This window comes from Miniopterus natalensis, chromosome 9, assembly GCF_054644295.1.
Source record: "Miniopterus natalensis isolate mMinNat1 chromosome 9, mMinNat1.hap1, whole genome shotgun sequence".
NCBI lineage: Eukaryota > Metazoa > Chordata > Mammalia > Chiroptera > Miniopteridae > Miniopterus > Miniopterus natalensis.
The window spans coordinates 56,092,589-56,108,297 of record NC_142089.1 but is presented as its reverse complement, the minus strand read 5'-3'; the positions used below and the strand labels follow the sequence as shown (position 1 = coordinate 56,108,297).

Sequence of the window (15,709 nt, the reverse complement as noted above, 5' to 3'; positions counted from 1 at the left end):
TAATGGTTACCTGTGAGGAAGGGAATGTAATGGGTGATGGGCTGCACTTTATCTGGATCATTTGTGCTCCCCCTCCCCAAAAAAAACATTTGTATTACTTCTTTAATTTTAAATAAATACTATTTTAAATGTTAAGGGAAAATATCACTGCCATACAGCAAGAAAAAACCAAGATGAACCTAGGATGAAAATCACTATCTGTCCCGTTTTGGCACCTACATCTTAAAGGTATAGATATATTATCCTCTAGTGCCAGGAAGTCAAAGAACAAACTAGTAGATGAAATAGAGATGAATGGATGAGTGGATGGGTGGGTGGGTGGGTAGATGGATGGAGGGAAGAAGGAAGGAAGGAGGAAATAATTGTTCTTGAGAGGTCTTGTGGAGCACTGACTCCTGGTACCTAATAGTGTCACCCTTTATTAGACTAGTCTTCACATGAGGTGTAGACATTCAAATTGCAATTTGTAGCCCATTGGTTTTCTATGCTTCTCCAATTAATAACCTGTTGTCTACTTATCTTCAAAGTAGCCTTCCTAGGTGGACTTCTCAGGGAAACTATTCTGTATGCTCTAAGGGTGGATGTCTGTAACACAGTTGTCAAAACCCATAGAAAGTAGACCATCAGGAATGAGACCTAATGTAAACCATGGACACCTGATGAGGCGTCGATGTTGGCCATCAGTTGTAACAAATGTACCATTCTGATGGGAGATGGTGGTGTGTGTATGTGGGGCTGAGCAGGGAGTATACGGGAACTCTGTACTTTGCACTCAATTTTGCTACAAACCTAACACTGCTCTAAAAAATAGTTCATTAATTTAAAAAAAAAATAAGGATATCTAAAATGTACATGCCCACCAGAGAAACACAAAAACATTTATTTTATAGCACCTAAAACAAAAACTTTCCCTCCTTCAGTCTGTCCTTCCCTAAAGAAATCACAGCCCTCTTTTTTGATATGAAAACATAATCTATTATACCTTTAGTCTATATGCAACAATCTCCTTACTCCCTGTAGTATAAAGTTACTTGTCCTGCTTATCTAAGAGAATCTTTTCCACCTTCTGAGTGGGTCCTAATCTTTGAGTAAATGGTATGTACCAAGAACTTTGTTTTTCCACTATGGATTTAACTCATTTAATCATCATAGCAATTACACGGGGTAGGCATTCATTTTTTCTTTTTAACAAATGAGGAAACTGAGTTTCAGAGAAGTTAAGTAACCTGTCTACTGTCACACCATTCATATAGTTTTGATGTTTAATTTTGAACTAAGATTGATCTGGTTTGAAAGCTCTTTGCATTAAACAACCTTGGAAATTTTAATTAGAATGTAGGCATAGCCCTAGATGGTTTAGCTCAGTAGCTAGAGAGTCCACCTGGGGACTGAAGGGTCCTGGGTTTGATTCTGGCCAAGGGCAAGTACCTTGGTTTTGGGCTCAATCCCTGGCCCTGGTCAGCAGGTTAGTGGGAGGCAACCAATCGACGCGTCTCACATTGATGTTTCTATCTCTCCCTGCCCCCCCCTACTTCCACTCTCTCTGAAAAGCAATGGAAAAAATACCCTCTGGTGAGGATTAAAAAAAAAAAAAGATATTCCAGGGCACAGAGCTTAGCTGGGCTGTGCATAGGCTTTCTCCAGATCTACTTTATCTCTCTTCTGCATATAAGTGCCCAGCGGAAACCACCTCTCTCAATCTCAAGTCCAGATTTCCATGAATTGTCCTGATTGTTATAAACCTGACTGTCACATGGAGATGGAAAAGCAAATGTTTGGTAGATAAGTGTTTGCTGGCAAGAGAGGACCTTGCTAGTTTTTTCCTCCCTGTCACACTTTATATTAAGCTATACTTATTTATGATGTCTCCCTCCCTGGGGCAGGTCTTCTATCTAAATCCTTTTAGGCAGCTTGACTTTTCCTGAGTCTTTTCTTAAAAATAACCTGAATCAATATCCCAAAGGCCTCCATGGGGGTGGCTTACTCTGCCTCCCCTCAACTCCATTTCCTGGTATTCTGGCTGTGCATTCAGTTGGCAGGTTTAGAGGAAACCTTGTTTCCAACAAGCTTGTTTCTCTCAAGTATTGTTGAAAGGCAATTTTCAGGAAAAGGCAAAAGCATGACTCATACAAATATAAAAGTGAACATGTATTAAAGATTTTTATTTTACTTTTGTAATTCGAAAGAACAAAGCTGAAGTTATAACCAGTTCAAAGGAAAAGTCAAAACCACAAATTTTTACATAATAAAGGAATTGAATTGCAAATGAAGGCAAACCGGTTTTCCACGGATTGGAGGGAAGTCAATCAAAACTCTGGAACCCAAGTTTGCATGCCTACCAATTACTATTTTTAGTGACTTCAGAGAGGAAGGGAGAGGGAGAGAGAGAGAAACATCAATGGGCTGCTTCCTGCCCGTCCCCTACTGGGGATCGAGCCCACAACCGGGCACGTGCCCTGACCAGGAATCAAACCTTGACTTCCAGGTTCATAGGTTGACACCCAACCACTGAGCAACGCTGGCCGGCTCACTCACTTGTTTAGTCAACAAATATCAAAGAGCTACAAACATATCAAGCACAAGTAATTGTAAAATAAAGTAAGTATATGTTGCTTAAAAGTCCCAGCTAAGTGTGTGTGTCTTAGCGTTCATTATGATTGCAGTTTCCCCTTTTGTGTCTTAAGTCAGTAGCCCCTACTTTGCATTTCTACATCAGTTTTCAGTTCTTCCACCATTACACCAGCATTGTTATTTTCTTGTGCCATCAAGTGGCAGAAGAATGTAATTTCGTCTGGTTTTCTAAATGTATAGTCCTACCTTGGAAAACATCCAAAGTCTGAGATAATTTTATAGTCTGCTGGCTTGAGAAGCATTTTTTTCCAAAGGGAGAAAGAAGATATGATTGCAGAATACCCTGGCTACTTAAAAAAAATTTTTTTTTAAAACTTTTAATAGACCATGTTGAGGGCATTATAGGTTCAGAGCAAAATTGAGCAGAAACTACAGAGCTCTGGTATATGCCCTTGAACCCCAACATATATAGCCTCCCCCATTATCAGTATCTGCCACCACAGTGGTACATATCAATGAACCTACACTGACACCTTATTGTCACCCAGTGTCCTTAGTTTGCATTAGGGTTCACTCTTGGTGGTGTACATTCCATGGGTTCTGACAAATGTACAATGACGTGAATCCACCTTTATACTATCAGAGAAATAGTTTCTCTGCTCTAAAAATCCTGTCTTCTACCTGTTCATTTCTCTCCCATCCTCTACCCCCACTCCCTTGAAACCACTGATCTTTTCAGTCTCTCCATGATTTTGCCATTAAGGTTTCTCCAGGTCTTTTCTTTGCTTGGTAGCTCATTTCTTTTTAGCACTCAATAGCATTCCTTGTCTGGATGTAGCCCAGTTTTATCCATTAATCTACTGAAGGCTATCTTTGTTGCTTCCAAGTTTTGGCAATTATGAATAAAGCTGCTATAAATATCTGTATGCAGGATTTTATATGAACTTGATTTTTCAACTCCTTTGGGTAAATACCAAGGAGACTGATTGCTGGGTTGTATTTTTGAGTGTCTTCAGTTTTTATAAGAAAATACCCTGGCAGCTTTTTATTTTATTATTTTATTTTCCTATTGAATTTATTGGGGTGACATTAGTTAACAAAATTATATGGGTTTCAGGTATATAATTCTATCATACATCATCTGTATATTGTATTGTGTGTTTACCACCCCAAGTCAAGTCTCCTTCCATCACCATTTATCCCCCCTTTACCCTCTCTTACCTTCCCCCACCCCCCTTTTTTTTTGCTTAATGTCTGTACCTTTTTCACCCAGCCCCCCAAGCCCCTCTCCACTGATGGCTGTTAGTCTGTTCTCTGTATCTATGAGTCTGTTTGTTAATTTTGTTCATTAGATTTTACATATATGTGATATCATATGGTATTTGTTTTTCTCTGACTCGCTTATTTGACTTAGCATAATAGTATCCAGGTCCCTCCATGCTCTCGCAAAGGGTAAGATTTCAAAATTTTTTTATGGCCCAGTAGTATTCCATTGTGTAAATGTACCACAACTTTTTAAATTCATGCATCTATTTACTGATGGGCGCTTGGGCTGCTTCCATGTCTTGGCTATTGTAAATAACTGCAATGAACAAGGGGTGCATATATTTTTCGAATTAGTGTCTTGGGTTTCTTTGGATATATTCCCAGAAGTGAAATTGCTGGGTCATAAAGCAGCTCCATTTTTAATTTTTGAGATAACGCCATACTGCTTTCCACAGTGGCTGCCCCAGTCTGCATTCCCACCAACAGTGTGTAAGGGTTCCCTTTCTCCACACCCTCGCCAGCACTTGTAGTTTGTTGATTTATTGATAATAGCTATTCTGACATGTGTGAGGTGATATCTCATTGTGGTTTTAATTTGCATTTCTCTGATGATTGGTGACGTTGAGCATCTTTTCATATGTCTATTGGCCATCTGTATGTCCTCTTGGAAGAAGTGTCTATGCAAGTCCTTTGCCCATTTTTTAATTGGATTGGGTTTTTTTCCTGATGAATTGTATAAGTTCTTTATAAATTTCGGATATTTACGCTTTACCAGATGTATCAGTGGCAAATATGTTCTGCCGTTCACTGGATTATCTTTTCATTTTGTTGATGGTTTCCTTCCCTGTGCAAAATCTTTTTAGTTTGATGTAGTTCCATTTATTTATTTTTTTTGTTTCCCCTGCCTGAGGAGATATAGCAGAAAAAAATATTGCTATGAGAAATGTCTAAGATTTTACTGCCTCTATTTTCTTCTAAGATTTTTATGGTTTTGAGTCTTACATTTAATCCATTCTGAGTTTATTTTTGTGTATGGTGTAAGAAGGTGGTCTAGTTTCATTTTTCTGCATGTACCTGTTCAGTTTCCCCAACACCGTTCTTTGAAGAGACTGTCTTTGCCCCATTGTATGTTCTTGGCCCCTTTGTAAAATATTAATTGGTAATAAAGACATGGATTTATTTCCGGACTCTCTGTTATGTTCCACTGATCTATATGTCTGTTTTTATGCCAGTACCATGCTGTTTTTTGTATTTTTTGAAAAAATACCCAAGGATATTTTTTCCATTTTGTTTTATTTTGTTTTAGAGAGAGCAGAAGGGAGCAAGGGGGAGAAAGTAAGAGAGGCGAGAGACAAACATCGATGTGAGAGAGACACATCATGCATTGAAAATACTTTCTCCTGATCTGTGGCTCACTATTTAAGAGATATTTGAGCCACTGAATGATATTGTATGGGAGGAAAAAAATACAACTTTTTCCTCTACCCTGCTACGTTTTCTGGCTGAGGCCCTGCAAATCAGGCTGACAAAAGTCAGACTAACAAGAGTAAAACAGAGTTTTACTACTATTATTTACTATTAGCATGTGCTTGGGCACATACACACAGAACTCAGTGGTGAGTAACTCGAAGGGGTGGTTAGTGCACCCTAACCAAGAACAGTACCTTTGTAGAGACATGACAAAACAAAGGAAACAGGGTCTCAGGACGCAAGGTAAGGTTGGTTTTAGTAAAGGTTGGCTATGTAGATTCCTCTGGTGCTCTCGGCCGAATAAGAGTCTGGAATATTATCTACATATCTCCATATATAGGTATATATACATGCCTATAAAGTTTGATAGCATATATATATATAAAATATATGATCACCCGAAAGTATTTATTACTTACCAATTAAAAGTAAAAACTTTATGACTATGAAAAAATATATATGTTACATTATATATTAATATGAAATTCCATAAAAGTGAGTCAAAAGTTATTGTGTTTGGTTAGTTTAGATTGAATTAGATGACTATAATAATGAACATATTTGTCATTTTTCTTGTGATAATTAATACTTATGTTACAGTAGGGCATTCACCATCCACTTCAAACTTTAAAACTAAAGGAAACAGAGCAGGCACCATATAATTAAGTGCACAGTAGGTACTCATGACCTGCAATTGCAAAACACTGGGAAGAGCAAATATCCCAACAATAGGGGAATGAGTGAGCAAAGTGTACATGATCAACCTGAAATATTAAGTACTAATTCAAAGTGAAAATTTTATGACTAAGAAAATTCATAAAACATTTATGATACTCTTAAGAGAAAAGGTAAAATATTTTTTTAAAAAGTGATTGCAACTATAAATACCTAATTCTTTTTTTTTTCTTTTTAGAATCCCGGAAACCAAGAGCCCGGGCATTTATAGAATAGCTGTGTTAAAAATATCTGCTGTATCAAAAATATTGTTTGAGAATCACTACTTAGAAAGAGTTTAGTTTAAATTTTATAATGGCCAGTAAGCAGGCAGATCAAGGTTCTTAACTGAATATTCGATGTAAATCAGCAAAGTGCTGCTTCCAACTTTTTAAGTCCTCAGTTAGTATTATTTTGTTTGAAACATGGTGTTGACAAAGCCCGATTGGTAACTGGCATCCTGTGAAATCTCACCAACACCAGTGCGCTGCACCTGGTCCTAGTTAAAAAATGCATTGTGGGCAATTCTGATGTGACCCACAGGGGATTCTGCCATGCGCAGAACCGCCTTCGATGTGCATGTCACAGTTACCATTTTAGAAATGAGAAGGCCTCTTCACCCAAAGGGTCTGAGAGCTCCTGCCTACTCCTAATGACCTGCCGCACCATTTTAAATTCTTTGATAAATGTCCATCCTTGCGATGTAAACACTTGCTCTTCCTGGAAGAAGGTATTTCTTCTTGGGACAGAAGACTTCTCAGAAGTAAAATCATTGTTGAACTAAAACAAATGAAAAATGGAAAAAGGAAAAAAAAGGAAAACAGGGACCTTAATGGCTTTCTTGGTGGAGAAGTGGAGGGCCCTGCCTAGCTGGCCGCTCCTTCATTGTTCTGGGGGCTATTGCCTTCCAGGCTCTGTCCCTGGAATAGAGGTCGTGGTCCGTGATGTCGGGAGGACGGCGTCTGGGAGCGGGTACTTCACGCTCTGCCCGTGGCCCAAGGGCCTCCTGATGTGCGTGGCGCTGATCTCGTTCTTTACTGGCTCCTTGACCAGGTGAATGTCCTGGTACCTCTGCAGGATGGGCAAGCCCGAGATGTAGCCCTTTGGGTGGTGACCAGCGCGGCCCACACACACCAAGCCCAGCTTCTCCGCGATCCCCTGGATGTGCTCACCTTTCCAGAGGTTGGGGGTCTGGAAGGTCTTCAGGACACGTGCCCCGCAGAGGAGCTTCAGTTCAGGCACAGCTGGAAAAACAAAGGTGGATCCCAGCAAAGTTTCGGGAAGGGTCATGGCCAGTAAAGATAACATATTCCATTTCAGATGTTCATAAAGTGCTTTTCTTGGAATGTGTTTGGAACTCAATGTCTTCATGTTCATGACTTAAACAGAAAAATCATGAACCTGAAGCCACTTCAGGGACACACAGTTATAAGTAATAATTCAATCAATAAAACTTTTGTTTTATATTGGCAAAGTGCCAAACAACACAAAACCAGTTTTTATTTTCAGTGTTTGGCAGAGTGGTCCCAAGGTGGCTGTGCTGTACTCAGGACTCCATCTCCTGATAGAGGCACGCTTCTTAAAGCTCTAGGACTAACGAGCTGTGGGCTTCGGGCAAGTTACTGCCCTTCTCAAAATCTATTTCAGCTCTCACACGTGTGCTGCTATGAGTAAGACCTTATCTTAAAGGTTAATTATAAAGGATAACCAAAAGGCCTCTAAGACCCCAGCTGGTTATAATTCCTAGAGTTAACAGATAGTAGCTGTTTTGGCTACCCCAGCTGGCAAGCACCACATTAAAGGGCTCCCCATTACGTAGACGCTCACTTTCTGCTCCGCCTAATCTTGAAGTACTTGAATCCATCTACTTCTCACTCCTGATTATTACCTTCACGTCACCAACCAGTAGCTGTGTTATTTCTGTTCCTGGCCTTTTCTTGCACTCCTTCTTTCTTACACTTGACTCATGGCCCATGCTTCCTAGATATCAACAGCCTTGATTTCCCCAGCTTCAGCCTACCATTTGAGAAGACTTTGTACACATGTTCTATCCCACCTAAATGCATCAGGTCTTACAGGCAGAGTCCTCAAAATATATACAATTGAAACTTTAGTGTGCTCGGGTCTTGGAAAAATGGTATATATATTTATATATGTATATATATATGTATATATTTTGTCTTTCCAAACTTTCCTTGTTCCAGCACCATTGCTGTAAACAGTTTAAAGACTTAGTAACGAGGAGCTTTTCTCATGTCTGCCAAGAGTGGCATCTAGTGGTAATTTTGTAGAACTGCACTTTCCAGCCTCAAAAAAAAATTAAAAAATCGTGTTATTTCACTAGCAGTTGGTATTTATAACAGCAGAACAGTATATGTATGCCAGATACTAGTCTACCTGGGAGCAGAATCCACTTCATGGAATTAGCTAGTCCATAAATTATACAGGCCCTATAGATGCCCTGTTATACAGCTGGGGCTCATAATTCCCCATAGGACTCCAGGTTTATTTTAATTTCCTAATACTGGATTTACTCTGGAAAGTAATTCTCAGACTGAGTAGTTGCACCTACTGCTTGGTCTTGATGCCTTTGGATATTGTGGGGTGTCTTAACACATTTTCATCACTGTAGTAGTTTCCTTGGGATGTCTTAACAAAGTACCTCAGACTAGGTGGCTTAAACAACAGAAATGTATTACCTCACTCTTTTGGAGGATGGAAGTCCAAGATCAAGGTGTTGGCAGGGTTGCTTCTTTCTGAGGAACGTGAGGAAGATTCTGTTCCATGCCTTTCCACTAGCTTCTGGTGGTTTGCTGGCTATCTTGGGTGTTCCTTGGCTTGTAGACGCATCACCTCATTCTCCACCTTCACCTTCATCGGGCATTCTCCCTGTATGCCAGCCTATCTCCAAATTTCCCCTTTTGTAAGGACATCAATTATACTGGATTACGGTCTACCCTAAGGATATCAATTTACAACAACTGCAATGAACCTATTTCCAAATAAGGTCACATTCTAAGGTAACTAATATATGAATTTTGTGGGAGACACAGTTCAACCTATAACAAGCACTGATCTCATTACACTTCATTTTTGCCATGTTGGTGTCAGGGTTAGTCATGAAATCGCTTTGGCCAATAAAATGTGAGTAGAAGTACTGTGTGTATGTCCATGCAGAAAATTTAAGAATTTTATTCCCTCTGCTATGAAACTGGCAGTACTGCTGCAGGTAGAGGCTATTTCATCAGCCTTTGTCTCAGAGTGACAGTGACGTGGAACAGAGCAGCAGCTGACCTTTCATGTATATATAACATGAAAAAGAAAGAAACCTTTATGTTTTTAAGCTACCGCAACATTGGGTGTCATTTGTTACTGAGTACAAATTAACTTAAACCAACTGACACTCTTAAGTACCTAAGTGACACCATAAGTCCACTCCTAATGTGTGGGTTTTTTCATTCATTCATTAGATATTTGTTGAAAATTTGCTCTGTATTAGGCATAGTACTATATGTTGGGCACAGTGATGGTTAATTTTATATGTGAAATTAGCTAGGCCACGGAACCCAGAGATTTGTTCAAACACCAGTTTCAATGTCTCTGTGAAGGTATTTTTTGGATGAGATTAACATTTAAATCAGTAGACTTTAAGTAAAGCAAATTACCTTCCATAATGTGGTGGGCCTGATCCAATCAGTTGAAGGCCTTAAGACAAAACACCGAGGTCCCCCCTGCCCCCAGGAAGAGGGAATTCTGCCTGCAGATTCCCTTCAGACTCCAGCTGCAGCATCAACTCTTTTTGGGTCTCCAGCCTCTAGGACTATTCTGCATATTTTGAACTTGCTAACCCCCCCAAATTGCATGAGCCAATCCCTTAATATAAGTCACTATGTATATGCACATCCTATTGATTCTGTTTCTCTAGAGAAACCTGATTGATACAGATGACCATCAGCAGACAAGCTAGCAATAGTCCTCATAGAGCTTACAGTCTAAGGAATGAAACAGATGGAAAAATTACAGCGTTGTGTAGTAAATGCTGGGAAGTACTTCACTTAATAGGAGCTCATGGGAGGAGCGCCTAACCTTGACTTGAGGATCATGGAATGCTTTCTGGAAGAAATGAAGTCTGACTTGAGAACTGAAGGTGGCAGGTGGAATAGGAGTTAGCTAAGTGCGGGGCCAGGGTGGTGGGGACCAGGAATTAGATTGAGTATAGAACACATATTCTCAACTGCAATTTTATTGCCCCGAAGGTAGAGAAAAATAGCACTTGCAGGTGAAATAAACCTTAGTTATTACAATATTTTGTGACCATACAAGCTCAAATCTATGTGACAAAATTTTATTCCTTAATACTTAATGGGACTGTGGAGGAGATGGTTAGAAGAAATGTCTAAACTCGGGTGGGGTGGGGTGGGGTGGGGTGGGGTGGGCAGCACTGATGAAAAAGACGTTGAGAAACGCTGGTATAGAAAGACCAGTTTGGGTAGAGGAATGATCACCTATGGAGCTATAGAAGTGAGAGAGAACATAGAATATTTAAAATATTGGAATGGTTGAGGCACAGAGTTGAGAAGGAGAGTAGGCAGGGAGAGTAGTGAGAGGAGGCTGTTCTAGCCACAAATTTTAAAGAAAATTCAATCTGAAAATACGTTTGCTCTCACTTATCTAAATGGTTTAAGTAAAATTGGATTTTGTGTCCAAGTTATCTACTGCAGACTGCTCACTTCTTAATATGTGAATCTGTACTCTGTGTTTGTATCACTAAGTTTTAAACATTTTTTTCCGAGATGGCAAAGGACAATTGTTAAGCTATCTTTTTCTATCACTCTGAGACTTTTTAGTTTTATAATTATAGTCTCTGGAATAGCATCGTGTTCAGTTGGGCACTTAATCATAACGCTCTTCTGGAAGGCACGTGAACCTCTGGAGAATTTGCATGTGATTTACTTCACTGGAGTTTCAAAGATTAAAAATATGAGAGTATAAAGGTATTTTTCTTGGCTTCATTATTGGGAATAGAATGAGAACAATGGTCTATTTAATAACCATTATCATTATCTTCCCCACAGATTGAAATAAAATTACTTTAATATGCTATTAGGATAATCTTTGCAAATATGCTGCCAATCATTTTTTTTATTTTCAGCAGCTTGTTAACAATGAACTCAAAGCTAATTCAATGCTTTTGAGAGATAGTATAAACTTAATTCTAGAATCTGAAGAACTAAAAAATTGTATGCTGTACTATAATTTCAACCCTGAATATTTTTCTATGACACCACTGGCCTGCTCAATATTAAGTAAAACTAATCTAATGTCTAATATAATTTTTTTCTTACTCACTTTTTCTTATTGATTTGACAGAGAGAGAGAAAGAAACATCAATGGGAGAGAGAAACATTGATCGGTTGCCTCCCGCATGCACCCACCCGGACTGGGGATGGAGCCTGAAACCTGGGTATGTGGCCTGACTGGGAATTGAACCCACCACCTTTTGGTGCATGGTACAATATTCCAACCAACTGAGCCACACTGGCCAGGGCTCTCATATAATTTTCTTAAGAAGCAGCATTCAAATAATATTTTTAGAAGGTCTTGTTACGTAAAAGACAGTACATGGAAGTAGTTCTGAGTATGTGTTCTGAAATCAGACTGCCTGGGTTCAAATCCTGAGTTGCATATGTTTGGGTTTAAATGTAGCCAGCTTTTATAAACTTGGACAGATGTGTAAAGTTATGTAGTCTTACCCTCTTTGTACCTCACTTTCCGCATGTGTAAGTTATGGCTAATAAGAGAACACTACGTAGAGTTGTTGTGAATTTTACGTGAGTTAATTATGTAAAAATACTTAGAACAGTGCCTGGTACATACTCATTACTCACTTACATTAGCTATTATTATGATGATGATGTGAAACCCTTTATTAAGTCGTTTTAAAATCATTTGTTGAGTGCTTCTTGCAGTCATAGGAGAAACTTACTTGTGAAACTGTTTGTACATCTTCCCTAAAATGGACTTCGGACTCAAGATATGTTTTAAACTAATTTTTTATCATTATTCTCTTTAGTACATTTCAGATCTTTAAATTGTTTTATATTTTAGGCGAGGATGATATTTTGGTTCTTATGTGAGAAGATAAACATCTAAAGTTTGTAAGAAAAAGCACTCCTTAGGACAGAAGGTGGGAGATGAATTCCTCTTCGGAGTTTTTTATTGGAGCCTAGCATTTATATTTATGGTGCTGTTTTTTCCAGGTTGACAATAGGATAAAGGGTTACCCATGATTTTCTGGCATTCTTTAATTTTGAGTAAAGAAATGTAAACATTCTTTTAATATTTATGCCTTTCAGAAAATGTCTTTGAAATTTAAAAATGCAAAACGAATCGAAGGCCTTGATAGTAATGTGTGGTGAGTACCTTAGAATCAATAATAATTTGGTGAGTTTTTTTTCTACACATTTTTATATCCTTACTTGGGAAATTTTAGCCTTATCTATGGTCAGTAAATAAATCAACTTATTTTAATTCACCCATTAAATGGAAATGGAAGGAAGTTAATGATCCATACGCTGATTTATTCATTTACCAAATGTGCCAAGTCCTATGCTAGGCACTGGAAATAGGCAGAGAAAAGACAAATTTGGTTGATGCCCTCATGGAACTTACCTTCTAATCCATGAACTTTTCTTATTAGCTCTAGTCTCTAGCAGTTGATAAGAGAACCTAGCAGGGCTGGTACGATTGAGAAAAATATCTATATGATTAAAATATGGGCATCATGGAATTGAGATTTGTAAGAAACATTTACGTTTATTTGTTCAGCTATCATTTTATTAAGTGAAGTCACTTTGTAGATGGTAACATTTTTGTTGAGAACTCATTTTTAAATAAATCTGAAGCAGGTCTTATTTTTCACTTTTATTATAAGATTATGAAGTATAAAAAGTTAGTTCTGTAATGTAGTGCTCATTAATATTAGTTTTTGTTTTTTTCATCTTAGGATTGAATTTACCAAGTTGGCCGCAGACCCCTCTGTTGTGAATCTTGGCCAAGGCCTTCCAGATATATCCCCTCCTCCATATGTGAAGGAAGAATTATCAAAGGTTGCGGCGATTGATAGCATGAATCAGTATACACGCGGCTTTGTAAGTACAGGAAGACCACGTGGGGCATGAGCTTGTGTTTTATTTTGTCTTGTGTGTGAACATCTATCAATTCTATGTAATTGGCTTTCAGGGATCAACTCTCCCAACCTAATAACCAAGGAGCCCCACCCTTCCCTCATCTGCTAGGATGAGCTGTCCCCTACTTCCAGCTCCCCCCCAGTCCTGTCTTGGCCCTTCCTTTGCTGTTGCTGGAGAATGGTCCTGCGGCAGCAAGGGAGGGAGGGACGTTCTCTTGCGACGTGTTTCCTTCCCATTCACACGCAGCCTGAGGACTGGCTTCTTAATCATCCTCTGTTTCCAACTAGCTTCTTTCCTCTACTCTACCTCCGCTCAACCCCCATCCTTCTTTGATTAAATGCCCAGGATATCCAAAGATTCTACAAAAACAACAACAAAAACTACCACAACCTATTAAATGAATTGATCAAGGTTATAGGACACAGGCCAATATACAAAAATCAATTGTATTTCTATATACTAAAAATGAACAGTTGAAAAGTAAAAATGTTTTAAATACATTTTGGATGCGCTAGCATCCAAAACCATGGAATATTTAGAATTGAAATTTTAAAATAAATGTAAAAATCTGTATACTAAAAACTATAACAACTCCTGAAAGTAGTTAAATAATACCTAACTAAATGGAGTGATATATGATGTTCATGGATTAAAAGACTAAATATTGTTAAAATGACGGTTCTCCCTAAATTGGTTCATAGCAGAGTTTGTCAAGCTATGGCCTGTGGCTGAATCTGATGCACACCTGATTTTCTAAATAAAGTTTTTTTAGAACAGAGCCAGGCCCATCATTTACATGTCATCCAGTTTTTGTAAATATGTGTGAGTGTATATGAGCACATTTTTAATATTGGTATAAGCACTGGGAATTGTATTGCACTCTCATCAGGCTGAGGACATTAGTTACCTCAGGGAAGGGAAGAAGTGATGTTGAGGAGAAGTCATAATTTCTCTTTGCATGTTTTTGCCTAATTTAATTATTGTATGAAGCATGAATTATTTCTGTAATTAAAAATATTTAAAAACATAGACCCTTATCATTCTAAGAAAAGATGATTATTGTTTATAATTGCTTTCAAATCACCCTTTGCTAGAATTTGTTAGACCTGGTGTTGAAAGGAAATTGAAAGAAAAGTTTGGATTTCTGGGAGTGGTGACAACCTTCTCTTGCTCTTTCCACAATTCATGTGTATTTTTTGAGCTTGAATTTATATGGTCTTTTTCTTGCCATTGTTTTTTAGTTTACTGCCTATGTTCTATTACTCTATTATTGATTATATCCAGTTTCTCTAATATTATAATATGTCTTAATTTCAAAATATGAAAAATGTGCTATAGCTTTGTTTTTATTGATTTTAACTCAGTGAGGGTCTGGGACATACTAGCCAATATTCTGAAAGGAATAGAAAAGTAAATGCATTTTTAACCAAAATATGCCTCCTTTTCTTTGTATGAACTGGGGTGGACAACTTATAAGGCCCTTTTACTTCACAAACCTAGAGTATGTCCCGCTTCTCCTGCACCCTGACCTACTTTATTCCTCCAGTCCCAAGTGCTTTCCAAACAAGGACATGTTACCTGCACTTGGACATTCAGTCGCAAGTGACAGAAAACAAGGGTGGTTCCCCAAAAGCAAAAAGAGAGAGTAGATGCTAGATAGAAAAAAAATAAATACTGACTTTGATACCTAAAAAGACAAGGAGGGGAAAAAGGAGGGAAATGAAAGAGAAGGAGAGAAGGTTGAGGGGGAGCTAATGAAGACGTCAGCGCCCCCCCCCCCGACTTTGTGCATTTACCATCCCCACGATCCTCACTTTCAAGTTGGTCTCCTAGATTCCTGCTCTTGTGGCCATCAGTGTGAATCATGTTCCACTTCTTCCACATTTGCTGTCAACACTAACGTGCATTTCTTGGGTGAATTTGTTTTTCCCCTCTCTTCTTAGTCCATTGGTTGGAATAACCTCTCCTGTAACTTGGAACAGAATCAAGGGATATATGGTTAATGTAGGTTTTCAGCTGATATTAACTGGGAAAAATACCCAACTCTGTTCAATATGATTTAATTACTGTCAAAAATAATTAAATGGGATGTAATTACTATCAAAATGTATTGTCAAAAATATATTAGATGTTGAAGTCAATTTTTATTCAAAGCAAATAATTTGAAATTTTGTATTCTAAAATCAGTAATTTAATAGGAAGTTTTAATCATTAGCAAGCCTTCATGGCATTCATCTAGGGACCCCTGAACATAGCAAAAAATTCTTTTTCATTAACTGCTGATTAAAAATACAAAATTTTTTGGATAATTATAAAACCTAAATTTAAAAATTTTTTACATTTTACCCCTACCAGCATGGCTCAGCGGCTGAGCATCGACCTAAGATCCAGGAGATCGAGGTTCGATCCCCGGGGCACACGCCCGGGTTGCGGGCTCGATCCCCAGCAGGGAGTGTGCGGGAGGCTGCCGATCAATGACTCTCTTATTGTTGATGTTC

General features: G+C 38.4%; 1 protein-coding gene across 2 annotated transcripts in view; it reads left to right on the top strand.

Annotated features, from left to right (window-relative positions):
* KYAT3 (kynurenine aminotransferase 3) overlaps positions 1–15,709 on the top strand; it is a 43,310-nt gene that overhangs the window by 7,391 nt on the left and 20,210 nt on the right. Inside the window, exons 1-3 of one of the 2 annotated variants that reach the window (XM_087820569.1) lie at positions 7,261–7,279; positions 12,378–12,436; positions 13,028–13,172. In XM_087820569.1, the coding sequence (XP_087676695.1) occupies positions 12,381–12,436; positions 13,028–13,172 (201 nt within the window). In that variant the 5' untranslated portion in view covers positions 7,261–7,279; positions 12,378–12,380. Of the gene's footprint in view, positions 1–7,260; positions 7,280–12,377; positions 12,437–13,027; positions 13,173–15,709 lie in introns of those variants that run through there. The other variant, XM_016211334.2, reaches the window with a different exon arrangement.